Source organism: Gopherus flavomarginatus, chromosome 7, assembly GCF_025201925.1.
Source record: "Gopherus flavomarginatus isolate rGopFla2 chromosome 7, rGopFla2.mat.asm, whole genome shotgun sequence".
Lineage (NCBI taxonomy): Eukaryota > Metazoa > Chordata > Testudines > Testudinidae > Gopherus > Gopherus flavomarginatus.
In genome coordinates this window covers 73850907-73877430 of record NC_066623.1, presented here as the reverse complement: position 1 = coordinate 73877430, position 26524 = coordinate 73850907, and the positions used below count along the sequence as shown (strand labels likewise).

Here is a 26524-nt window from a genome sequence, read left to right as displayed (position 1 = left end):
TGTAGCCCCATTGTCTTTAGGGGAACAGCTCCTGACTTACATCAGTGTAAGTGAGAGGAGAATCAGGCTCTACCACCTAATGGTAGTAAGAAATATCATTCCCTGCTTGACAGTTTCTCTATTCTATCTCTCAGAAGAGACTGAACATGATTAACCAGGTTAGCTAAATAAAAAGAATATACCAAATAGCCAATTAAAATGCTAATTTTATCCTCCTTCTGTGCCCCAAAGTCATAATCAATAAACCTACTGCCCATATTGAAATGTGATTGTCATACAACACATGTTCCACTTCTGTTCAACTGAAGGCCTTCTCTGGCTCTATCGAATGAAATATTAAGCAGGGATAAGGTAAACTTCACCACAATATCTATTGTACTGTGAGCAAGAGAACAAAATGAAAAGATGACATACACTGACTCCACAACTGTAACTCAACTCAACTGGGAGACTAAAGTCAAAATAAACTTTAAGTTTTTAATTAGGGCTGTCAAACGATTAAAAAAATTAATTGTGATTAATCACACTGTTAAACAACAATAGAATACCATTTATTTTATATATTTTTGGATGTTTACTACATTTTCGAATACATTAATTTCAGTTACAACACAGAATACGAAGTGTACAGTGCTTACTTTATATTTATTATTACAAAATTAGCACTGTAAAAAACAAAAGAATGTATTTTTCAAGTCACCTCATATTGTAGTGCAATCTCTTTATCATGAAAGTTGAACTTTCAAATGTAGAATTATGTACAAAAAAACCCTGCATTCAAAAATAAAACAATGTAAAATTTTAGAGCCTACAAGGCCACTCAGTCCTACTTCTTGGTCAGCCAATCATTCAGACAAACAAGGTTGGTTACAATTTGCAGGAGATAATACTGTTTGCTTCTTGTTTACAATGTCACCTGAAAGTGAACTGGTGTTCACATGGCACTGTTGTAGCTGGCGTTGCAAGATATTTTACATGCCAGTTGTGCTAACGATTCATATGTCCCTTCACGCTTCAACCACCATTCCAGAGGACATTTCCATGCTGATGATAGGTTCTGCTTGATAATGATCCAAAGCAGTGCGGACTGACGCATGTTCATTTTCATCATCTGAGTCAGATGCCACCAGCAGAAGGTTAATTTTCTTTTTTGGTGGTTTGGGTTCTGCAGTTTCCGCATCAGAGTGTTGCTCTTTTAGGACTGCTGAAAGCATGTTCCACATATTGTCTCACTCAGATTTTGGACAGCACTTCAGATTCTTAAATCTTGGGTCGAGTGCTGTAGCTATAGAAATCCCACATCAGTACCTTCTTTGCGTTTTGCAAATCTGCTGTGAAAATGTTCTTAAAATGAACATGTACTGTGTCTTCATCCAAGACTGCTATAACATGAAATATATGCAGAATGCAGGTAAAACAGAACAGGAGACATACAGTTCTCCCCCCAAGGAGTACAGTCACAAATTTAATTGACACATTTTTTTAATGAGCATCATCAACATGGAAGCATTTCCTCTGGAATGGAGGCCGAAGCATGGAAGAGGCATACGAATGTTTAGCATATTTGGCATGTAAATACCTTGCAACACTGATTACAAAAGTGCCACGGGAATACCTGTTTCTCACTTTCAGGTGACATTGTAAATAAGAAGCTGGCAGCAGTATCTCCCGTCAATGTAAACAAACTTGTTTGTCTTAGCGATTGGCAGAATAAGTCGTAGGACTGAGTGGACCTGTAGGCTCTAAAGTTTTACACAGTTTTGTTTTTGAGTGCAGTTATGTAACCAAAAAAAAAAAAATCTGCATTTGTAAGTTACACTTTCACGATAAAGAGATTGCACTTCAGTACTTGTATGGGGTTAATTGAAAAATACTATTTCTTTTATTTATCACTTTTACAGTGCATATATTTGTAATAAAAATAATAATATAAAGTGAGCACTGTGCACTTTGTATTCTGTGTTGTAATTTAAGTCAATATTGAAAATGTAGAAAAACATCCAAAAATATTTAATACATTTCAACTAGTATTCTATTGTTATAAGTGTGATTAATCGCGATTAATTTTTTAAATCATGATTAATTTTCTTGTAATTAATCATGTGAGTTAACTGCAATTGACAGCCCTATTTTTAATATAAACAAAACCAAAACATATTTAGTGAATTCACTACTCTGGACTCCCCCTGGTTTCATAATTAAGGATTTCCTCATAATAAACTATGCCACATTTTGATTTTGGCTTGTTAAGATTTCATGACCCTAAGAGCTAGTAAAAATATGTGCCACTGAGCAGGGCCGGCTCCAGGCACCAGTGCAGGAAGCAAGTGCTTGGAGCGGTCAATGGAAAGGGGTGGCGTGTCCGGGTCTTTGGCGGTAATTTGGTGGCAGGTCCCTAAGTCCCTCTTGAAGGGAAGAACCGGCCGCTGAATTGCTGCTAAGAATGAAGCAGCGTGATAGAGCAGCCGCCGAAGTGCCATCAATCGTGGCTTTTTTTTTTTTTCCCCTTCTCTTCGCCGCTTGGGGCGGCAAAAAAGCTGGAACCAGCCCTGCCACTGAGAGACCAGCATTTGGTCTTTTCTGTGTTTTTCCTTCCACTTCACTTTCTTTATAACCTTTAAAAATAGTAACTCTGGATTTCAGGAAAACAAGCTCTTTTCTTGGCCTCACACATGCTGAACAAATCTTAACATAGTTCAACAATGGCTGCCAGCCAAGAAAAGTCATGCCTGGGATTTTCTCCCAATTTCTTCAGTCATCCTAATTTCTGTGTGTGATATTAAGAGTCTAAATCCCCTTCTGCTATAATTAATCTACCTAACATCAGAGGTAGCATTACAAATGGTTTTCTAAAGGCACCCATCACCACAATATCTAGGTGCACCACCAGTATGACAAGGAAAAGGTTTTATTCTTTTTCCATCTCCAAGAATGTGATCTTTAGTACTTCAAGAGGCTCTTCTACTGAGGCATTCATTCCTCTGCTTTGAATGGCTAGTTCTAAGTTTCTATTTTAAGTGAAGATATTGCAAGAATACTAAAAAGCAACAAAACAAATAACTGATTATTTTACATAGCAGCTTAAATAGGATACTGGGACAGGCTGTGAAGCCTGATAACATACATTTGAGTTTTGGGGCTGCTGGAGTTGAACACACTGACTGGTTTGGATGTTGAATCTCCAGATTCAAGGGTTCCTTGTGGTGCAGTATTTTAGTGCACTGGTGACAGAGTTAAAATCCTCTATATTGTAGATCACAAGCAAATCAGAGTTTATTATTTCCATTCTACTCCCCACTGTACAGATGATGATGAATTGCAATCTCTCTGAATGAGTCAGTCCTGTGAGGTGCTAAGTAAATTCAGTTCCCTCTGACTTAAATGAGAGTTGAGTGCCTTCATGACTTGCAGGACTGAGTGAGTGTGAGAAAGTGAAGCCCAGAACTGGAAATGCAGATAATGAATCCCATTGCTGAGGCACACTGTCTGAGCTATGTGGGGCAGGCTTCCATATTACAAGCAATTCTATTTCCAGCCAGAACTATCGGTCTTGCAGTTTCATAACTAAATTTATTTTCAGAATTTAACAAGGTTTCTCAATCTTTTCATATGTATTCTTACACAGAATGAAAAGGAATCAATGGGACCAGGTTCAGAAAATTCTATAATAGTTGTTAGCAGTCTTTTGCTTTATGGTTATGGAATCATGTATGAGGAATTTGGCTTCACCTATTATTTGGTAATACACTCTCTGGACATTTCTAGAAAGGGCATCAGAAAATATACAAATATTTGTGCTTGTTTTGAGTGGAAGGGGAAGAAATGTAAAATGCTACTAAAGAGACTGGTATTACCTGGCTATAAAGTCAGAACCACATGAACTATCCATATAATTTCTTCTATTAGCATTCAAAATAGGAACAGAAGATGCATCTTTCACAGGTTCAGCTGCAATAGAAGACAAAACTTCCACATTATTTTCATTTATCATGCAGTTCAAAACCTTATCAACAAAACTGGTTGAAATATTTTGAAGAAATGTTTATTCCATAAGCTTACACAAGCAATATTTTTTAAATTTTTTAAATGGAAAGTGTTCATTATTTTCTTAGCCTCTTTTCTGTCCCCTTTTCCCCATTTTGCCACTGAACAGGGGGGAGAGGAAGAATAGGAGGCACAAAGAAATGCTGATAAATCAAAAAAATGAAAAAAACACCAAGTATTTTGTTTTCTGAGGAAAATTTCAAGAGAAAAAAATGATTTTTGCAAGTTTCTCATTTTGACATATTTGGGCTACATCTTAACTTATTTAGTTCCATTTTAAATTATTTTTTCCAGATTTTGTTTATTATACAATATGTACATGAAAAAATCTTAAGGCAGTAAGAGCCTACACAACAGAACTGTGATCCCAGGTGTTAGTGCTGAGACCATGGTACTATAGCATATAATTCTTGCCTTGCCTCCACAGCCTCTGAAAGGTCTGCCTGAGAGGCAGATTTATCAATCTGAAAAATTGCTGAAGATTGTGTCTGAAATTATTTTTGCTATGCAGGTGCACAGTTTTGTCATCCTTCCCTGTAGTTGTCTGATCTGTTCACTACCCTGCCCTGAGTTCTTTTGTGTCTCATTCTCACCAATAAAGTATTATATGGGTCAAATTCTGCCCTCAGGTATGTCTACAAAATTCCACTGCTTTTACGGCGTTTGCACAGGTGTAAGTGAGGGGAATGTAAGGCTTATCTAGATTACACTAATGCAGTTACAGCTAGGCAAATCTTCCTAGTCTAGAGAAGACTTTAATCAACATGTCTGTTGATGATGTATGAGAAGGAAGAAGAATCTGCCTCTCAGCTTTGTTGATTCCTGAGAAATACATTCAAATTTCATACAAGGATGGTTTCCTGTTTACAGAGTCACTTTCCAGGTCTTTAAGGGGCTGGTTTGTAGCCAAGCACTGTGAATTGAATTGTAGATTAAATCTGTTTACACTATAGAAACCTGAACTCTATGGGGCTTGTACAGCACTAGTTAACATGAAATAAAAAACAAATACTTTGTTACCTTGGGGATTAATGACAACACGCGGCTGTACAAATGATGGCTTCACCACTTCAAACCACCAGAAAAGTTCTGCCATGAACACCAAATAATTACTCTACAAGAAATCACGGAAATTTAGGTAAAGATAAAACCATACAAATCTTAATCCTAAATAAAATAATCATATAACATTCAGAAGAGGTATCTGTATTTTGTCCACTTTTCATTTCCAAATCTGTTAAACTACTTAGATGGTCAGGTGTGTGTGTGTGTAGAGATCATAGGCTGGCAGCATAACCTATTATTAAGGTTGCCTGACACTTCCCATTATAAGACCCTGCTTATAACATTACCGGACTCTGTCTGGATTGAATTTTTCCATGCTGTGTGTTTGCCTCAGGTTGAATTTTACTGGAAAATTTCAGCCAAAACGTTTCTCAGCCATTTCTGAGAATGAGACTATTGAAAAATATTTTGTTTTGCCCATGTTAAAAAATTCTGGTGACCTTTTATTTGGACCTCGGTAGCACCTTCGTTCTTGAAGTAAGGATTTGAAAATTGGCAGGTGGTGGTCCGTGTGTGCCTTTTGGTTTCTCCATGAAATTCCACTCAACTTGGCCAAGTTACAGGCTTTTTGAAAAATCACAGTTAGAACATGCTGATTAGAGATTTGCTAGAGTGTTGCAACTAGAGTGAGCAGTGGAGGAATTAGATTGGGACAAGGAAGGACACATGGCTGGTGTGGTGGAGAGACTGGGACTGGCTAGTGAAGGAGACTGGGATTGGGAGACAGAGGGGCAGAAGATCCATAGATTTCAAGGCCCGAAATCACAATTACATAATCTAGTCTGATCTCAGAGGAGACTGGGAACCCGGGGGGGGGGGGGGGGGAAATGGAGGTGGAAGTTCTGGGAGCCAGAGATGAGTGGGTGAGATTGAGATTGGATGAGTAGCTGGTGGGAAAGGCTAGAAGCAGAAAGGGAGAGGGACAACAGAGTGACTGGGCAAAGAGATCTGGGCAAAGAGATAGGAGAAAGACGTTTGGATGAGGAGCCCAGGGTGGGAGACTGGGAGCCAGTTCAGACAGGGAATGTACCTGGCAGGCAGGTGATGAGAAACAGATTGGACAAGGAGCTGAGATGAGGGCAAACTAGGACTGACAGATAAGGAGACTGGGGACAAAGAACTGGGGAGAGGAGAAATGAAACTGGGGATAGCTAGACAAAAACCTCAAGAGTTGGAATGGGGGGGAGGGAGAGACAGTTAAGCTTGGCAAGGGGAGAGGGAACAAGCAGAAGAGTCTCCTCCAGTGTCTGGAATGGAATCCATGATTTCTGAGTCTGACTATTCCTCTGCTACCAGCAAATCATGAAACACACTGGCAAAGTATCTCATCTTCCCCAACCCCAATGCTGTTCTACACAGATAATGACAATCTACTATTGCTGTAAATTACTCCATTAGTGGCAGATGTCTGTGCAGTGAATCTAAAGGTTCCAACCTGATGACCCACCTGTGTGTCAACATTATGGCACCTGCTGGAATCTCTTTTCAGTTTGCTTTGTTAAAAAGCTAGGAAATCACACAGACACAGCTCTATGTTAAAAGAAATTAAGGTTGTGAAGTCAAGCACTCAAAAGTCAGGAAATGCCAGAACTAAGATTATAGAGAAAATAATTTAACAATAATTAAAATTTCCGTATTTTCTTTATCAGAGGGTTAGCCATGTTAGTCTGGATCTGCAAAAGCAGCAAAGAATCCTGTGGCACCTTATAGACTAACAGACGTTTTGGAGCATGAGCTTTCATGGGTCCCACGAAAGCTCATGCTCCAAAACGTCTGTTAGTCTATAAGGTGCCACAGGATTCTTTGCTGCTTTTACATATTTTCTTTTTAATTGCAGTAGTAAGATTGTTAATTATAATTTTACAAATGAAATTAAAAAGCACCACAATCACTCACTGTATTATAGAAATAATAAAAGTGCTACATCTATTAATGAGTTCAACATTTGACCATAAACATAAGGCCACTTCACACACAAACCACATAAATGTAATGAGTTTTCAGAACTTAAAAGGATACTTTGGGTGTAAATCAGCAAAATCATTTTTTTGAAAATTCTCTTTTGTAAACATTTACATTGTTTTATCTACAGGCAACTTTCAGATAATTTGTACAAATAAATTTATAGAGCATACTTTGCAAAAAGACTTAGCAAATATCAGTTCATGCACCATCAATGAATCCATCCATCATACATACATATATATCTCTCATCATATAAACTGACCACAAAAGGTCAGTGTAGGGGAAAGTGAAGCCATCTTAGTATTTGGGTGCTATGTGAATCTGTAATTTAGGATGATTATTCTTATGTTCTTTTGGTATTGCTGAGAAGCATCATAGCGCACTGGTTGCAACCCTGCTATCATATCCCCCCCACTTTTTTTTTGGTCTCAAATCCTCAATTCTCTAGAACACTTTTCATTTTAGTTTTATCCTTTCATTTTTGATACCATTCCAACTTTTTTGAGTCAGGCACATAACCCTAGTCTTCTGATTCCCAAGCCCTTGACAGAAACATTTTACAGATCACAGTGCAAGTTCCACTGCAATAAATTGTACTTTGGGGAATATAATTGTAGCATCAGACACCATGAGTAACTGCTATGTATCTGTCACTGTTAGGGCACTTACCTGGGATGTGGGTGACCCATATTTGCATCCCCCTCTGGAGCAGGGATTTAGACTCAGATCTCCTCCCTCCTAGGTGCAGGGCCGGTGCAACCATTTAGGCGACCTAGGCAGTCACCTAGGGCGCTGGCATTTGGGGAGCGGCATTTTCTTCAGCAGCGGCCAGATCTTCGGCCGCCGTGGTCGCTGCCGGTATTTAGGCGGAGGGACCTGGGGCAGGGGAGCGCGGGGAGGGCCGCCTGCAGCAAGTAAGGGGGAGGGGGTGGCACGCAGAGGAACTCCCCACCCCAGCTCACCTCTGCCCCACCTCCTCCCCGAGCACTCTGTTGCTGCTTCACTTTTCCCACCTCCCAGGCTTGCAGCACCTAAGCTGATTGGCCCCGCAAACCAGGGAGGCGGGAGAAGTGAAGCAGCCACGGTGTGCTCGGGGAGGAGGCGGGGCAGGGGTGAGCTGGGGTGAGGGGGTGCCTCAGGGTGGGGAGCTGCTTCAGGGGGGGCGCCTCAGGGTGGAGGGGGGAAGCTGCCATGGGAGGACCTCCTCAGGGTGGGGGCTCGGGGACAGGGGAGGACGCAAGGTGGAAGTTTTGCCTAGGGCACGAAACATCCTTGTACCGGCCCTGCCTAGGTGAGTATCCTAATCAAGAGACTACAGGCTATTATGGGGTGGGTTGCTCTCCATCTCTCCTGTTGAAGCTGTTCCACTTGGTATAAATACTTAAATATTCATCGGATCAGAAACTTGAGACTCAGATATCCCCCGTGCCAGGTCAGCATCCTAATCACCTGGCTATAGGCTAGTCTTTCAGTCTCTCCTGTTAAATCTGTTCTACTTTGTATAAATACGTACTTTGATATAAATTGAGCTAGAGAGAGAGAATGACTTCATCTGGTGATTAAGGCACTCACCTGAGAGGTAGGATACATGGATTAAATTCCCTTCTCTAATTCAGGCAGAGAAAAGTTTTCAAGTCCCTTCTCCAGAGGAGAGTCAAACCTGGCTCTCCCACATTCTAAGCAAGTGCTCTAACCACTGCCTTTAAGTTATAAAGGGAAGATACATACACAGTCATATGACTGAAAACACTTCTCTGATTTGCTGACAAATTCTGAACATTTTCAGAATCTAACTGAATAGTTTTTCTAATTTTTCAGTTTGCTGGCTGAACTAATAATGAGTTATTCATCAAGCTCTACTCCTGTACCAAACACGTCTATCCAAGCTTAGAGGACAGGAGTTATCTCCTTTAACATTTTGCTTTGATTATCCCAGTGGCACTGGCAGACCAGGCACCAGATCATGCCAGGGTCCACATATCTTAGCTGGACAGTGACAGATACATAGCAGGACTCTGTGTGGCTCACTTGTGGGTTAATATTGATAAAATAAGTATCAGAATTATAAGAAAGTGTCTAGTCTATTGAATGCTTGTGAGTTGCTGTATGCAGTAATCTTACTCGTAATATCGGTGTTCAATAGTGTAATGTTATATTTGAGTGGCTGTATTGTGACCCTCTGTGATTGTAATGTCCAATACAGAAGAGGGACATTAATTCGCGTGAAGAGCTGCTTTTCTACAGAAATTGTTATACCCTTCCTGAAAGAGGAGACCCATGAATACCAGGCAGGTTTGAGGTAGGGCCCTACCAAATTCATGATCCATTTTGGTCAATTTCATGGTTATAGGATTTTAAAAATCATGAATTTCATTATTTCCGCTATTGAAATGTGAAATTTCAGTGTTGTTATTGTACAGGTCCTGACCCAAAAAGGAGTTGTGGGCGGGGTCACAAGGTTATTGTAGGGGGGGTTGCAGTACTGCTACCCTTACTTCTGCACTGCTGCTGGCTGCGGCACTGCGTTCAGCGCTGGGCAGCTAGAGAGCGGCAGCTGCCGGCCAGCAGCCCAGTTCCAAAGGCAGAGCCACTGCCAGCAGAAGTGAGAATAGCATGGTATGGTAATGCCACCCTTACTTCTGTGCTGCTGCTGGTGGGGTGCCACCTTCAGAGCTGAGTTCCCGGCCACCAGCCGCTGCTCTCCAGCTGCCCAGATCTGAAGGCAGTGCAGAAGTAAGAGTGGCAATACTGCGGCTCCCCCTAAAATAACCTTGTGATCCCCCCTCCGCAATTCCCTTTTGGGTCAGGATCCTCAATCTGAGAAATACTGGTCTCCCCCTGTGAAATCTGTATAGTATAGGGTAAAAGCACACAAAAGGCCAGATTTCACAGGGGGAGACCAGATTTAACGGTCATGTTGTATTTTTCATGGCCATGAATTTGGTAGGGCCTTAGCTAGGGGTGAATCTTACTACTGGGAAATCCAGACATCTGCACTGAGGAATCATCAACAAAAGGACTCAAGACTCTTAGTACTGGCCGATACCCTGCAGACAAAGGGTTATGAGGTATATACCGACGCTCTGATCGTCGGGGCCCTGGGTGCCTGGGACCCCTGTAACGAGCACGTACTGAGGATCTGCCGGGTACGCCGTCGCTACACGCAGCTCATGCGATGTCTAATGGGTCTCAGACACTATCCACTGGTCCCGAGACATTTATACAGAGCACATCACCGGCCACTGCCAATACTGAGAGTGAGCCAGCGTGACTTCGTGCACCCACAATGAGGAAGAGACCTGAAGACTTCCTCTGTCAGACCCTATCCCCTGAACCCATCGAACCAAACTCCACCATATGAGGGGCATCCTATCCTCATTACTCGGCCCACTTATTTATACCTATGATTACCTGTAATTCCTGTATGAGCAATGTACCCTCACTACTTGGTGACTGTACCTTAATTCATCCACCTTAAACTCCCCTATTGGGGATACTGCAGACTGTATGTGTTATGCGCTATCCAATGTCAAAATACTAACATCCCCTTATACTCTGTATGGTACCCCCGATGACTATTAACTGAATTTTCAACGCTGTGTATCATTTATTTTTAAACATTTTCTAATAAAATTTTAAATTTGTTCTGCTCTCTTCTCCATGAAGATGAGTCATGCAAATGGATTCTCCCATCAGCTGAGTTTGCAGTTCAGAGCACATGGCAAGAGGGGGATAAAAACTTCAACCAAAGCAACTAGGTATCTCTGTGTTGCTTGGACTCTCGAGGGCGGGGCAGATGGAGGAGGGCCAAGGTTTTCCTAGGCAGAAGCAAGATATCCTCAGCTGCTAAGCCAGTGTTAACCCTGAAGGCCAAACAGAATTTGCTGATTTACAGAGGCCTATATTACCTTTTGAAACCCAAGCCTAGTCTACACTATATTGTTAGATGACCGAACTGTGGAAGCGTCTTCACTTAAATTTGGCTCCCACCAACTTAAGTGCCTCTCTATGCTGATTTAGTAACACCATCTCCCCGAGCAGCATAGAGTCACAGTCGACATAATTAGGTTGACAGAGTGTCAGTGTGGACACTAGGGTTACCAACCTTCCCAGATTGGCATTGATCTCCCGGTAGCTCCAGAAACCAATACAGGGGATTTTAATAGGCTGCTAAAAGTCCGATTGGCAGCACAACGGGGTTATGGCAGGCTCCCCAGCTGCTCTGGCTCTGCACAGCTCCCAGAAGCAATCAGTGTATCCAGCTCCTAGGCGCAGGGAGTCTCTGTGCGCTGCCCCTGCCCTGTGTGCTGACTTCGCAGCTCCCACTGGCCGGGAACCACAACCAATGAAAGCTGTGTGGGTGGTACCTGCAGGCAGGGGCAGCGCACAGAGTCATCTGGCCGCCCCTGAGCCTAGGAGCCGGACATGCCAGTCGCTTCCGGGAGCCGCCTGAGGTAAGAGTGGCCTGCCCAGAGCCTGCACCCTTCACCCCCTCCCACATCCCAACTCCCTGCCCCAGTCCCCTCCCTCTCAGTCTGCACCCTGAGCTCCCTCCCACACCCAAACTTCCTCCCAGAGCCCACACCCCCTCCTGCACCCCAACCCCCAGCTCCAGGCTCAGCCCAGAGTCCCTTCCCTCACTCCGAACCCCTCAGCCCCACCCCCCAGCCCAAAGCCCGCACCCCCCGCCCCTGCCCCAGCCCTGTGCAAATGAGCGAGGGTGGGAGAGAGCGAGCAACAGAGGGAGGGGGGATGGAGGGAGCAGGGCCTCAGGAAAGGGGAAGGGCCTCAGGGACGGGGCAGGGCAGGGCAGGGCAAGGATGTTTGGGTTTCTGCGATTAGACAGTTGGCAACCCCAGTGGACGCTGCATTGCTTACATTGACTATTACTAGCCTCCAGGAACAATCCCCCAATCCTCCACACTGACAATATAATTGATACAAGTGCTCCTGGTGAGAAAGCGCACCACCGACATAAGGAGCCAAATGTGCACACACACAAGTACTTTAATAACTGTGGTGGCTGTGTGCCAATGTAAGTTAGGTCAACCTAATTTAGTAGAGAAGACATGGCCTAACTCATTGTTTGTCTGTCTGCTTGCTTTAACTTTGTAAATAACTCTCTATTAGTAAGTCTTCATATAGTTTACTACAGGATTGGCTACAAGCAGTGGCTTTGGTGTGAGACCTAAAGCGCAAGTGACCTGGGGTAAGTGACTGGCCCTTTGTGATCACGAATAACCTAAATATTGGTGTGATTCTTAGTGTAAGGAACCATCTATCACAGAGATAAGCTCACGTGGGTGGCAAGACACACCCGAGTACCCAAGGGGGCTGTCTTTGACTCTGTGTGAAGGCTGTTATAGTGCCAGAGGAGTTTGCACTAGGTGCAGTTTGTTGACAAAATCTAAGTTTAGATCTCACAACCAATTAGGGATTTGTGCCCTGATTTCTAACAGCCTGCCCTGAGGTTGTCACTCATGCTCGTGTGTCACTGCTGGGAGCATTACTCCCCCAACCAAGCTTTTGGCTGCTTTTTGATTTATCATTTATCATCATTTACAATTAGTGCAGAAACATGACATAATCTTAATGATAATTCATAACTGTGCTCTGAACACATTTAGTGGTTCAAAAATTACTCAACACTAGATGGCAGACTTGCAGCTGTAAACATTCGGGTTTATAGCTCTACTCTCATTTTCTAAACGATTCTGACCTTACCTACGTCGTTCCCCTTCTTGACATTTCATGCCTACCTAAAAGCAATTAATTAACTTGATGATATAAAAACTAGTTTACTTATGACTTTTGATGGAATACAATGAAATAATCCTACTGTTCAGATATAGTAGTCACAGTAAATGAATACAAGTTTCTATACAAAAATTTACTAATTGCATGTCTGGTTTCTGTATAAAAGGCAAATAATGTAACGGTGGTTTTTATGGTTCAGCAAAATTTACATACATGATCTTCTAAGTTTCCTTTAGAATCTCTTTATTTCCCCACACACAGTTTTAGGATTAAGATTAATTTTAAAGAATCCATATACTTAAGGCATTACATGTCAGAAAATTTCACAGATCATCCAGAAATAATTAATCTTAATGTTTATAGAGAATTTTGGTTGTCTTAATATTTATTAATTTTGGAATTGCATATTTAAAAGTTAAAGCTTAATTAATAGCATAACAATTTAAAAATCCACAATTCTTTTATAACCAAGCTTCAATCAACTTGTGTTCCAGAGGGGAAGTAGCCAGATGCAAACATAATCAGTCTTTTAAAAGCTATTCATGTAAAAATACATATTAACGAGCTGCCTCAAATTCAAGTCGATAGTTAATATGAGTATACAACAGAGAGATTAGAAGACAGTGAAAGGGGAGAGAGTTGAGGTGTTTCAAACATTCTGTGGAGAAGGCCAAATTACATTGTTTAATTATGGACTGTGGGCTTAGACTACAATGTTAGGCCCAATATATCACCTAGATCAACAGTAGTTCTCCCACTGACATCAGAAGGAGAGTTGTACTAAGACTGTGGATAAAACATAGCCCTTATGTAGCAACACAACAATTAGGATTCATCTATACTGCAAACTTTTAAAGTATGAACATGATTTTGAGCCACTGTGGGCATATCCACATGGAGACTTAGCGCATGGCAAACCAGGGCATGACTCTATAAGGCACTAGCTTGCTGCACAATATGTTACAGCAGGGTCCTCACAGTGATTTAGCATGCAGCAAGCTAGTGCACGATAGATTTACATTTATGTGCCACACACTATGTCTCTGTATGGACAAGCCCTGAGTTAGGACATGATGCTGAACATGTTTTTTTTTATTGGTTAGCAAATCAGTCAGCATTATGTCGGCAAACTCAATTGTTCAAAACTGTATTCAAATACAAATGAGCCCTTAGATACTGTTACTATTGCATTTAACATTCCTTAGTGGGAAAAAATGATTCCACCACTGTTATTTCTGCCCTTTGCTTATCTGGCCTTTTATGCATGCAATTACACACTTTGCATGCTTAATTTAGTAATTACATACAGAAATAAGGCATCCACTTCATGTGTGCAACTTCACAGCTAAATTATTTGAAGATATGGTCCATATTAGATTTCAGACTTCACACCCTGTTTAGATGACTGTGGGGAGTTCAGGCCTTTCATAACTGTTTCAGGCTAAGACAATGTTAAATCCATTCACATACAGAAGGTTGACTTCACAACATAAAGCTTCCATTCTGTTGGATCTGAACAAGTCAAGTAGGTCAGATAAATTTAAGATTCCTGACTTAAGAAAATATTCTCTAAGGCTTGGTCTACACTAGGAAATTAGGTTGGTATAACTACACAGCTCAAGGGTGTGAAAAATCCACACTCCTGAGCGACACAGTTAAACTGACCTAATCCCTAGTGTAGACAGCGCTATATAGACAAGTGAATTCTCCCATCGACCTAACTATTGCCTCTTTGGGAGCTGGATTACTGACGCTGACAGGAGAAGCCCTCCTGTTGGTATGGGTAGTGTCTTCACTGAAGCACTACAGCAGTGCAGCTGCACCACTGCAGTGCTTTAAGTGTAGACAAGCCCTAAGACACTACTAGAAGGAACAATAGTAGTAAGGGAAACAGGCTACATATAATGTCAAAACTAGACTAGTTGACCCAAAATGTCTTTTCCACTCATACTATGTACATATATGATTCTTTTAGCAATGATGGGCAATCACTTGTTACCGAGTATGGTCATCTTCCATAGGAGTTATGGGTCCTCAGGTGGCTAATAAGGCCAATCCTTGAACCACAAGTTCTATTACAATGAGGGTAGATTTTTCAGGCTCAGCAGGAGGCTGTTGACCATTTCTGGAGAACAGTCTCTCCTTCCTCCTGCACCTCTTGTCCTCTTCGGCTTGTTGGCAAGCAAGTTCAAAAGGCAGGGGACCATCACGTAGGACTTCACTCCATTTTAAGCGATCTTGGGAAAGCGTCTCCCAGGTATCAGTGTCAATATTACACTTTTTTAGGTTGTCCTTCAGCAAGTCCTTATAACACTTCCGTTGTCCACCCACATTACAGTACCCTTTTTTCAGCTGAGAGAGCAGGACCTGTTTTGGGAGGCAATGGTCTGGCATCCGGACAACGTGACCAGTCCAGTGGAATTGCTGATGGATGATCATTGCCTCGATACTGGTGGTCTTTGCTTCTTCCAGAACATCGGTGCACCTGTCTTCCCATGTGATCTTCAGAATCTTACGAAGACAGCGTTGATGGTGCATCTCAAGGGCTTTCAAGTGGTGTCTATGGGTCATCCAGGTTTCGGACCCATACAACAGTGTTGGGAGAATAACGGCTTGATAAACAAGAAGCTTGGTGTCTGTTCGAATGTCGTGATCTTCAAAGACCCTGTGCCATAAACGAGAAAAAGCTACACTGGCACAGCTCAGGTGATATTGAATTTCTGCATCAATATCTATCTTGGATGAAAGATTACTTCCAAGGTAGAGGAAATGACAGACATTCTCCAGTGCCTTTCTATTGATTTTGATAGATGGAGCATGTATACCTCATTTGGAGAGGGCTGATAGAGCACTTTAGTCTTCTTGATATTAAGAGTGAGACCAAGACATGTGTAAGCATCGGCAAACATATTCAAGATAGTTTGAAGATCTTTTTCAGAGTGGGCAAAGATTGCGTTGTCATCAGCACACTGAAGTTCCAAAATAGATGTTGTGGAAATCTTACTCTTCACTTTCAGCCTGCTAGGCCTGAAAAGTTTTCCATCCATTCCGTAAGTGATTTCAATGCCAGCTGTAAACTTCCCAGCAATTAGGTAAAGAATGACAGCAATAAAAACCACAAACATGGTTGGAGTAATATCTTTAACACGTCTCACCTGCCAGATGAAGCATGTGATCTTTCATAAGAGATCAAACATGTCTCCTCTGATACACTCTTAGTGTTAATTAGGTTAGGAAGTCAAATTCTAGGATGCCTTAAGCTCAAGTTGACAACTTGACTACATGGCAAGTAAAGAGATTTTTCTGTGACAGTTTAAGCTTTACCTATAAAGGTTTTCTGCAGATTTTCACACCTGCATGGACTCATTCTTCTACCAGGTGGAACATGTGTCTGTGACAAGACATAATGAGAGCTCCCTCTTTTGCCTCTTTTCCAGATCAAAGTGATTTCCCAGATATGTGTAAAGAAAAATATGAGAAAACCATCACAGGAGAAAACAGCTTGTAGGAGGTGGGGGGAAGAGAAAGGGCAAAGGGAAAAAAGGGCAAGCTGACACAACCAACCTTTGCTAAGAATAAAAGAGACCCAAACCCTGCTATTTTTGCTTGTTTCATGTTTGGTGAAGGGTTGATCCTGACTAGGATAGGAATGTTTAGAAAAGAAATTACTATAACACTTATTTCACTATCTGATTATTTTTTATTCCTCACCATTTCATCAGATTTTGCCTACTATCTTTGTGTCTCAAAGTAAATAAGCCAACACCAACTAGTCCACTGTGTAGAGCCTCAAACATCCATGGAACATATTCAGATATCCTCTGCAACATCACTAGCCATTACCTTAGTGAGTGTGCTGCAATGATCTTTTGGAATGGGGGAGGGAAAAGGGTGTCTTTTTTCTTGGCTTCATATGCTACAACTACTTCATAATTAATCCATCTGGAAATGGTGTCTTTAGAAGCCAACGTGCCTTTTATACTGTAAGTAAGCTAAACAAATAACTATCTGTTGAATCACTTGAAAGGCAGTACAATGTGTACACACCATAAAACACTTTGGCTGTTTAATGACTGAAGCCTACTATTTGTTTGATTTCGTTTCTACGATTGTTGATATCAGAGACAGAAACAATCATTACCTTCTTGGTTAAGACAAACTCTGAATTCTTATTTCACACATATTCATGAACTACTTGGTCTTTGCGTAACTGGAGGATGCAATGAGCACACTAATGTAACCCAAAATACACAGTTTCGACCTGACATGCTTCAAAAGAAATAGGGCATAATCCACTCCCTGTGCTCCTTTATTTATTTTATATCACAGACCATTTTCTATTTTTCTCAGCCAACCAGCTAGAGGAACTGAAGTCTTCTGGGACAGGAACTTGATGATGGTGACTCTCATGCCCCTTAGGTCAGCAGTGAAGTTATCTGAGAACTGTTTGGGCAGACTATAAGTCTGGCATGTGTTAGAAGTGGGTGGTGGAAATGTCTGAAATCATTTAACTCTCAGGATGTGTCTACACTGCAGTGTAAGTCCAGGGTTAGTAGGATTTTAGTCAGCTGACCTGTGTTAGAGAACCCTAGACTTGAGCATCTACATTGTATTTAACCCCATGTTAAGACTTTTCTAATCCTTGCTTGAACTTAGGGCTCTAATGTCCACACTGCAATGTGCAGACCCAAGCCAAACTAATCTTATCCCAGAATCCCTAGTGCTCCCCCCCAACTCTGAAATGTGGCCACTCTACCCTAAGACCATGGTGCACTGTGGGAAAACTTTACTGCTTGCCCTGTACCTTGCCAGGAAGCAGCTCGCTTTGCAAACGGCTTGGTCAATTTGCTCTCTGTTGCAAATCCAAGAGGCTGTCTGATAGTGTGCTTGCAGATCTTTGATTAGAAAAGAATGGGTTAACGCTGACCTGAGCTGCTGCCATTTGCCAAGAGGAGGGGGAATGGCTTCTGTTTTCATTAGAGTGGACTGAAGATTTTTGAGGTAGCGAGAACTAAGGAAGTTGTCCCAGGGAATTGTGGAATACTTCCAGGTGACTCCCGGGACCTCAGGCAAGCAGGCCTGCATCTCTTCTGCAAAGCAATAGGGCTTGGATCCTGACTCTTGGATCCTCCAGCCCTGCAGGGCCCTGGGACCCTGGATTAGCGCAACTGCAGTGTAGATACAAGGGGAGTTAGGCTTGAGTCCAGGGTCAAGCACAGGATCACACTGCAGTGCAGACATACCTTCAATGACTGAACATGACACACTTCTGAGTCCTCAGGCCTCATGGGGTATTGCAGAAAAAGTCAGACACAAGGGAGAACTGTTCTGGCATCCAAAATGTAAATTAAGCACAAGGCTATTTTACTTAGTTCTTCTCTAGATTTAGGCCAGATCTACACTAAAAAGTTAGGTCAAGCCAGCTACAATGTTCAGGAGTATGCAAAATCCACACACCTGAGCAACACAGTGAAGATGATCTAACCTCTGGTGTGGACAGTGCTAAACCATGCTACTGCCTCTTGGGAAGGTGGACTAACGACAGCAACAGAATAACCCCTCCCGTCGCTGTAGTGAGTGTCTACATGGAAGTGCTACAGTGGCGCAGATTCAGCACAGCAGCTGTTCTGCTGTTGCGTTTTAAGTGTGGATATAGCCTTACTGACTGGAATCTTGTTGATCAGATCTGGCAACATCCTATAGGCATGCTATATTTTTAAAGTATATGTCCTAGCTTTAAAGGAAGGTAGCCTTTGTAGGACACTGAAGCAATATTCCCTGAATCTCCTGTTTAACTGTTAAGCCTCAGACTATAACAAGATGGTTTGGAAAGGTGGATATATTTAATCACAACAGAACACAGGAAGTCAGAGTAGAGTACCTAGCTTCCTTTCAACTGCTGCACTAGAAACTCCATGTCCATCCTGGAAGCTCAACTGTGATTTGTGCCACTGCTTTCCCCTAAAATGCACTCTCTGTTGGCAGTTTGCTTCTTTTTGACTTATGGCAGCAATATCAGAGATTAACTGATTTTTGATATGATAATATCACTACCTGCTGTACAGTCTTATCCACTTGCAAGTTGCAACAGCTAGGCCACACACATCGAGGCCAGGAAATGTACTGAAACTTCTGCCCAACCTTCTGCCTTTCACAAAGAAAGGTGTAAGCAGGGCGGGTGCAAGGATGTTTCATGCCCTAGGTGAAGCTTCCACCTTGCGCCCGCCCGAGCCCTGTGGCAGTTCTCCGCCTCCCTGCCCCTCCACCCTAAGGTGCCCCCCTCTGCAGCAGCTCGCCCGCGGCAGCTCCCCCAAGTCCGGGGAGCCATGCGGCAGCTCCCCACCCCAGCTCACCTCTGCTCCGCCTCCTCCCCGAGCATGATGTTGCCGCTCCACTTCTCCCACCTCCCAGGCTTGTGGCGCCAATCAGCTGTTTGGCGCCGCAAGCCTGGGAGGGAGAGAAGCAGAGCGAGGCAGCATGCTCAGGGGAGGAGGCGGAGCAGAGGTGAGTTGGGGCGGGAAGCAGTTCCCTTGCGTGCCACGCCTCCCCTTACTTGCTGCAGGTGGCCGTCCCTGTGCCCCCCGCCTCAGGTCCGTCCTTCTAAATGCGGACGATGGGACAGCCGAACATCTGGCCGCTGCGGTCACCGCCAAAGGACCCAAAATGCCACCTCCCAAATGCTAGTGCCCTAGGCAACCACCTAGGTCACCTAATGGGTTGCTCCAGCCCTGGGTGTAAGCATGTTAGAAATCTTAATTTACTGCTTTAATGATTGCTACTAAGCCCAAGGATTGAAGTTCAACAAGTACAAAGAAATTGTTTGCTGCTTCTGCAACTGGTAGAAGATGAAATTGGGAGGAAGCAGACTGCTGGATTGCATTTAATCTTCTGAAGATATGTACACTAAATATATTTATGTTATACTTCATCTGTGAGCAACTTTTCAAATAACTGTTCTAAAATGTATTATACTGAAGCATTTAATCCTGCTCTTAACATATTTAATTTGTTTTTAAATCACTTTGCTTCTTATACAGAAAAGGGATCAAAACTACAAGCTAAAAGATAATCAATTTATGATAGTTTCCCTGAGGTACAAAGGAATCACACTTCATTTTATAAGCTGGAGATAGAAATGTGTCAGCCTGGTGATCTGCAGGCTGTGCATTCTGCAGAAATGATGCAAACCATCCCCCTGCTGGCAAGTGGCAGTGCATTAGTCAAAGCTCTAGCAGAAAGGAAACAGCAAATTCCATTATACCCTTTTAGTCAAAGAGATTCAATAAGGAAAACAAGCTGTATGAGAGGGACAGGGGCTAGGATACACTGATAAAATCAGAGAAAAAGCTACAAAAGCAGGCTACTATTTTAAACTTACACAATAATATATACTATCATGTGGCAGTTAAATTTAAAAACTACTTCTGTCCATGAACATTCTCTTTGGAAGAGTCAGCAAATAGAAAATAAATTTATACGTTTGCATCACACACTGATATCATTCCTAAGCAGTTTCTAGAATGAGAACACAATTTTCTGTACTATATAGCATTTTAATATGTTGTGTGATATTTAAGGTTTCTGCTCACAACATGAGCTTTTTCAAAGGGATTAATCAAGGGAGCATATATTCTTATTAGAAGTTACTCCCAATGGATATCCTGGGAAACTTGGAAAGCCCTCATCTTAACTGTGAATTTATTTTAAAATCACATGTCTTTTCCACACATGCAGAACAGAGCTTGCAGCACCAGCTAGTGTTTCCCTGCCAAGGCTCAGGAGGAAAACTTGGCAGCTTTTCTGTGTACCATTCACATCTAAATAGGTATCTGTGCCACATGAAGCTTGTGAAAGCATGGCCACAATGAGCTTTTTCAATTTACAAATGTCCTAAATCCACTCTAAAGAAATTATTCAGAAGCAGGAAAATTACTTAGTCTGTAGCATTTTTAAAGTGTACAATATAAGAAATTAATGTATAAAGAAAATATTTATATCCAAATACTTGTTCTCAAAGCTTTATATTGGATACTTATTTGAATCATTATACACTACGCATCTCCTATACAAAAATAGCATTACTCATTGTCATGGATTAGCTTAGCACAGCAATAAGGAGTCATGGATTCCATATATTCCAGATAGCCAGGTCTGGGGGAAAGAGATCAAAATGCATGGAAGAAGTTCAGCTCAGGATGGGATGAGCAGAAATTTGACATAGTGGGCAAGCCTGCTGTCCACTTCCTTTTGTCTGCTCCCACAATACAAGCAAATAGATATTCTAAGCAATAAGAGATAACAGTATAACAAGCATGTCGATAGGGAGCAGTCTGTGATGTGGAAATTTGAAAATGCCAAATGCTGACTCAAGTAGATGAAACTGGCTGCCTCTAGTAGGAACTGATGAAGTTTCAATATGTGAAGTAACAGAATAATCAACAAGAGCTGACCATACTTATACATTAGGGGACTGATTCTGCAGCTCTTACTGACACAGGCAGTCCCATTAAAGTCAGTGTGACTACCCATATTAGTAGGGATCCAGCAGAACAACATGCAGGCTTCCAGCCTTTTGACTCAGCTTGAGAAACTGCTGGAGATCATAAGAGCAGCCGTGAAGATGACCCAGTTATGCAGAAAACTGATTGCATCCCATCTGCAATGGCTATGATGTCACAAAAAGAATGTTTAACTCTTTGAAGACATTCAAAGAAGAATCTTAAGCAAAAAAGGGAAATATTTTAAACAGAGTCTTTAAAAAAAGAACAAAACACAAAAAGGAGAGTTACATTTAGGGAAGAAACCATTTCAACAGTTGTCTCCAATTCTCTAAACTAACCTTAAAGAAGATACCTGACTAGCAAAAAGAGGTACTTTTTTTTTTTCTTACTGTCTTCTTTTGAGAAGAGGATAGTTCATTATAAGAAAGCAGAGGTACCAAAGGCGTACTCAAAGCTCTGCTCAGTCTCTGTGAGACACCTTACCATGTTCGAAGGATAAGCCTGAAAATATCTATTATAGAATCATACTGGTCACACTATCATTACAGTCACAATAGAATTTCCATCGTAAGTCTCTGTTTTAAGTATATAACTTTCTGGAAAAAGACATGTTTTGCCCTGATATGCGTTTTCATTTTATAACTTGAAGAAAATCTATTCAGCTATTTTATCACCCAAGCACAGAGAAAATGTTTTACAGTCCCAGAAAATATTGCTGAGATACTTTTTGGCACTTGTAAACTAAAGAACAGTTTCATATTAAAAGTTCAAACTTGGCATCTATGCAGTCCTGAAAGAATTAGTGTTCTGTCAAGTTAAGAGGAAGTTGTTAAGAAATAAATCTATAAAATGAATAAAAACAGTACTGTGTATGCACATATCTATTTTCCTTAGTGCAATGGTTTAGCTAAATCAGTGTAGTTAGACCAGTGCAATCCTTTATATCGATATTCTCAGGGCAGAGAGAGGTAATAGCTATGTAGCTCTTCCATCAACAAAACGCTGTCTACGTGGGGGGGTTAAGGCTGGTATAACTACGTTGCTCTGAGGTGTGGATTTTTCACACCCCTGTGCAACGTAGTTATACCAAACTAAGGACACGTCTATACTACCCGCCGGATCAGCGGGTAGCGTTCACTGTATCGGAGATCAATTTATTGTGTCTCGTCTGGATGCAATAAATCAATCCGCTAATTGACACCCGTACTCCACCTCAGCAGGAGGAGTAAGCGCAGTTGACGGGGGCACTGTGGCAGTCAACTCGCCGCTATGAGGACGGCCAGGTAAGTCAAACTAAGATACCTCGACTTCAGCTACGCGAATAGCATACCTGAAGTTTCGTAACTTAGTTCGAACTCCGCCCCCCCCGCTTAGGCCTTAGAGTGTAGTGGAGACCTGGCCTAAGGCTACTATGTCAGCACAGCTATGCTGGCATAAAGACTGTAGAGTTGATGCAGCCTACCTGACAGAAGGTGTTTTTCTGTTGGCGTATGAAGACCATCCTCCTCAGCAAAGTTGGCTATGTTGCCAGAAGCACATTTCCATCGACACAACTGGGTACACTGGGGATTAGGTCAGGATAGCTATGTAGGTCAGGCTGTTTTTTTCACATCTCTGACTGACATGGCTATGTCAACCTAACTTTTAAGTGTAGACTAAGTCTTATTCTGATTTAAGAGTAGCTTATTTTGATTTCGCTTAAATCTGTTTTTAATTTTCTTAAACTGAAATAACCCTGGGTTTAAACCAAAATAAGAGTGTCCACACAGCCTTTTGAACTGGCTTCACTGAAAAGGTTTAAAATCACACCGTAAGTTAAACTGGTATAATGCTGCATGTAAGCAAGCCCTTAGTGACTATGGCCTGGTCCGCTCACAGATTTTGTGGTAGTATGTCAACTAGGGATGTGATGTTTTAGCATTACAGTTATGTCAGTATGAACCCTATTGTGAACACAGCTATATTGGTACAAAGCTGTATAGTTTATTCCCCTTCTCCAATGGAAAAGCTATACCTATTAAAAGCACATTTATGCCAATAACAGTGCACCCATAATCGAGGGAAGGCACTGCCTCATTAACTACAATGTGTGTGTATGCAGATAAAGCCTGAAGTACACAGCAACAGCTCAAATCTGGAAGAGTCTAAGTGCTCCTGTGAACTGCTAAATACCTTCATCTGGGTGAAGTCAGTGGCAGTTGAAGGTGCTCAGCACTTAGCAGAAATGAGCCCTAAACACAGTTATTCAGGTAATACCACACACATTAATTGCAATTATATGTAGAATTCTGTATACCTGTTAGAAGACTCAAACACTTACTTGAATCTCATACCATACTTTATAACGAACACACATACTGTGAAATTCAGTACAGTTTTCTGTTTTAAGGTAAGGAAATGAAATACACACAACTATAAATTATGTGCATAAGTGTTAGATTTTTAAATTAAATTAATTCTGGAAATTCTGAGCAACCATAGCCTATCAAATAAAGATAGCACATACACATGTAAAACACAGAACTTAACACTGTATATATATTTTATATTTCTGTATAGATGGACAAGGGGAGATGAGTTAGTTATTCTAGAAACTATAACTTTAAATTACACTATAGTTTGAAAAACTTAGGCAGTCACAGCCATCATAACTCTCAATTACATTTTTAAAGAAATATTGCAGATTGTGTGTTTTTAATTGAGAGAACAAAGTTATGACAGTCTGCCCAAAATTCAAGTTTTACCTGTTCTCCTTTTAAAAATATATTTACATTTCAAGGTCAATAATAACCATCAAAAATGAGGTGATATGTGCAGCTCAAACATGCATTTTATATGAACATTATAATTTAATCACCATGTCCCAACAAATGCAGTGTCCTTTTTCACTGAACCACATAGCAATAGACCTAAAAGCAGTTAAAATAGCATTACTAAAGCAGATCAGAAGAAATCATACATTCAAAACAAAAAAAAATTTTTTTTCACCTTTACTGAAGCAGCAGCATAGAGCATATCTTCAAGAGTGAAATGGCAACACTGGTTCAAATATTCCTGACAAAATTCTTGTATGAGCTGTAGATTATAAAGGCTATCAGCCAATGACATGGTCTCCTTCAAACAAACATCTAAAATGAAAGCAGAAACAGAAAAAGTTAAGCATAGCTACAGATCCGAAAACAAAAACCTTACATATAATAAATGCTAAGCATTTTGGAGGTAGATTAAAAAATGAAAAATTTTTGTCAAAAGGAATTTTTTAAAAATCGAGTTTTGAATTAGATTTTAATTTCAGAATCTTGAGTTATGTCATCTTACGTTTTATTCCATTGCATTTTTATAGGTTTGTTTTTATGCTATTGAAGTAGATTAACATCTTGAATATTTTCTAAAACATGCTATGACTGGGTTTTTTGGTAAATGATAATTCCTAATTATGATTTTTAATGACCCTTCCTGAAATAAGTTATGATCTAACTCTTGACCCATTTATTATTTTGAGCCCATCACAAACATAACTGTATAACTTAAATATATTGCACTGATTACAGTATCCCTCTTGCAACTAGGTCTTAAACGTTCAGATACAAGTAATAAGGTAAATGGAATTTTACATCTGTTACTGGAGTTCTCCAAGCATATTTATTTCTTATCACTGAACAGCCACTCTTGAGAGACTGTGCCTCAACATCACAAACTCTGGCTCCACATATAAAACCAATATCAGTATGGGCACCACACACTCTATTTTTTGGAGCCAACTGTTCAAAATGAGTTTAATACAAGTAATTGCAGGCCCTGATGCCCTCATTTCCTTTTACTATTCAAAATACCATTTATAGTCACAGAAGTGGTAATGGTGAGTAGGGCATGTGGTTCTGATGCTACAATATACTCTACATATCATGTACAGCTGAGTAACTTTCCTTTCTCCTTCAATAATTGTCTTTTAAGAGATAGACTACAGTAATAATTCCCTAGAGAAGTTCTTAAAGAATGAGGTCTTGAAGGAAATAAAAAGGAGAGAATATAAGCATCAGATTTTATTACTAAATTGAGGGAGTACAGGTAAGTGAAGATGTGAACAAAGTTTCATGTGGCAGTGTGATGGGGTGGATGAGGTCCTGAAGTCCCCTGCTGGAGGCCTTGTGGCCCTGCCACACCCTGTCCCAGAAAAGGGCAGGAGAGGGTACTTCGGGCTGCCTAGAGCGGCTGCATGGGAAGCAGCCAATCAGGGCCCAGCAGGTCAGTATAGGAAGAGATGCAGGGCCAGAGTGAGTTCAGTTCCTTGCTACAGCTGGAGAAGAGTGGATGGTGCTCCAGGCTGGCTGCTGGAACTCCACAAGGACAAGGCCCTGAAATAAGGGTGAAGAATATGCAGGAGCCATGGGGAAGGGGCCCAGGGAATTATAGCAGCAACACAGTTTATTTAAAGGGACATCACGGACAGCTGCTACCTATAGGGTCCCTGGACTGGGACCTGGAGTAAAAGGCGGACCCAGCTCCTCTCTACCAGCCACTGGAAAAGTGGCCTGGACTTTGATACGCCCCAGAAGAGGAACCAAACTCTTTTAATGGCCCAAGTGAAGAGCTGGGGCCAGAAAGGCCCTGAGAGGGCAAAGTTACTGCCTTCAGGGAAGGAGCCCTGGGGCACCGCTCTATTCTGGAGCAGGGACAAACTGAGAGACACATTACAGAGGGCACTAAGAGAGGCCTCTGTTTGACTCGTACCCTGAAAGGGGTTTATGTTGCTTTTATCTCACAGACAGACTGTATATGACTTGGCTGGAGGGCCAAGTCACCAAAGACCCACCACCGAGAGAGAGAGAGAGAGTTAGGATGATCAGACAGCAAGTATGAAAAATTGGGACAGAGTGTGGGGGGTAATAGGCACCTATATAAGAAAAAGCCCCAAATATCGGGACTGTCCTTATAAAATCAGGACATCTGGTCACCCTAGAGAGAGTGTAGGCACATGCACTCAGCCAGAGGGTGCTCGTGAGAGGTGAGTGTGACCCCATTACAGGCAGCTTTACAGATTTCAGGGTGGAGACATTTCTCCAGCATTCCATGGAAGGTGTTTTACCACTATTAGGATGGGCTACCTGGTAGAGGGACTTATGTTGGTCATAGACAGGAGTTAATAATTTAGATAAATCTTTCAACTGAAACTGATACCAACTTGAATATGG

At 41.6% G+C, this 26524-nt stretch overlaps 1 protein-coding gene across 4 annotated transcripts in view; it reads right to left on the bottom strand.

Annotated features, from left to right (window-relative positions):
* CAMSAP2 (calmodulin regulated spectrin associated protein family member 2) overlaps positions 1-26524 on the bottom strand; it is a 176988-nt gene that overhangs the window by 23940 nt on the left and 126524 nt on the right. For all 4 annotated transcript variants that reach the window (XM_050961354.1, XM_050961356.1, XM_050961355.1 and 1 more), the window contains 3 exons: positions 24321-24460; positions 5065-5158; positions 3855-3948 (listed from right to left, as the gene is read on the bottom strand). In XM_050961354.1, coding sequence (XP_050817311.1) covers positions 3855-3948; positions 5065-5158; positions 24321-24460 — 328 coding nt within the window. The remainder of the gene's footprint in view (positions 1-3854; positions 3949-5064; positions 5159-24320; positions 24461-26524) is intronic.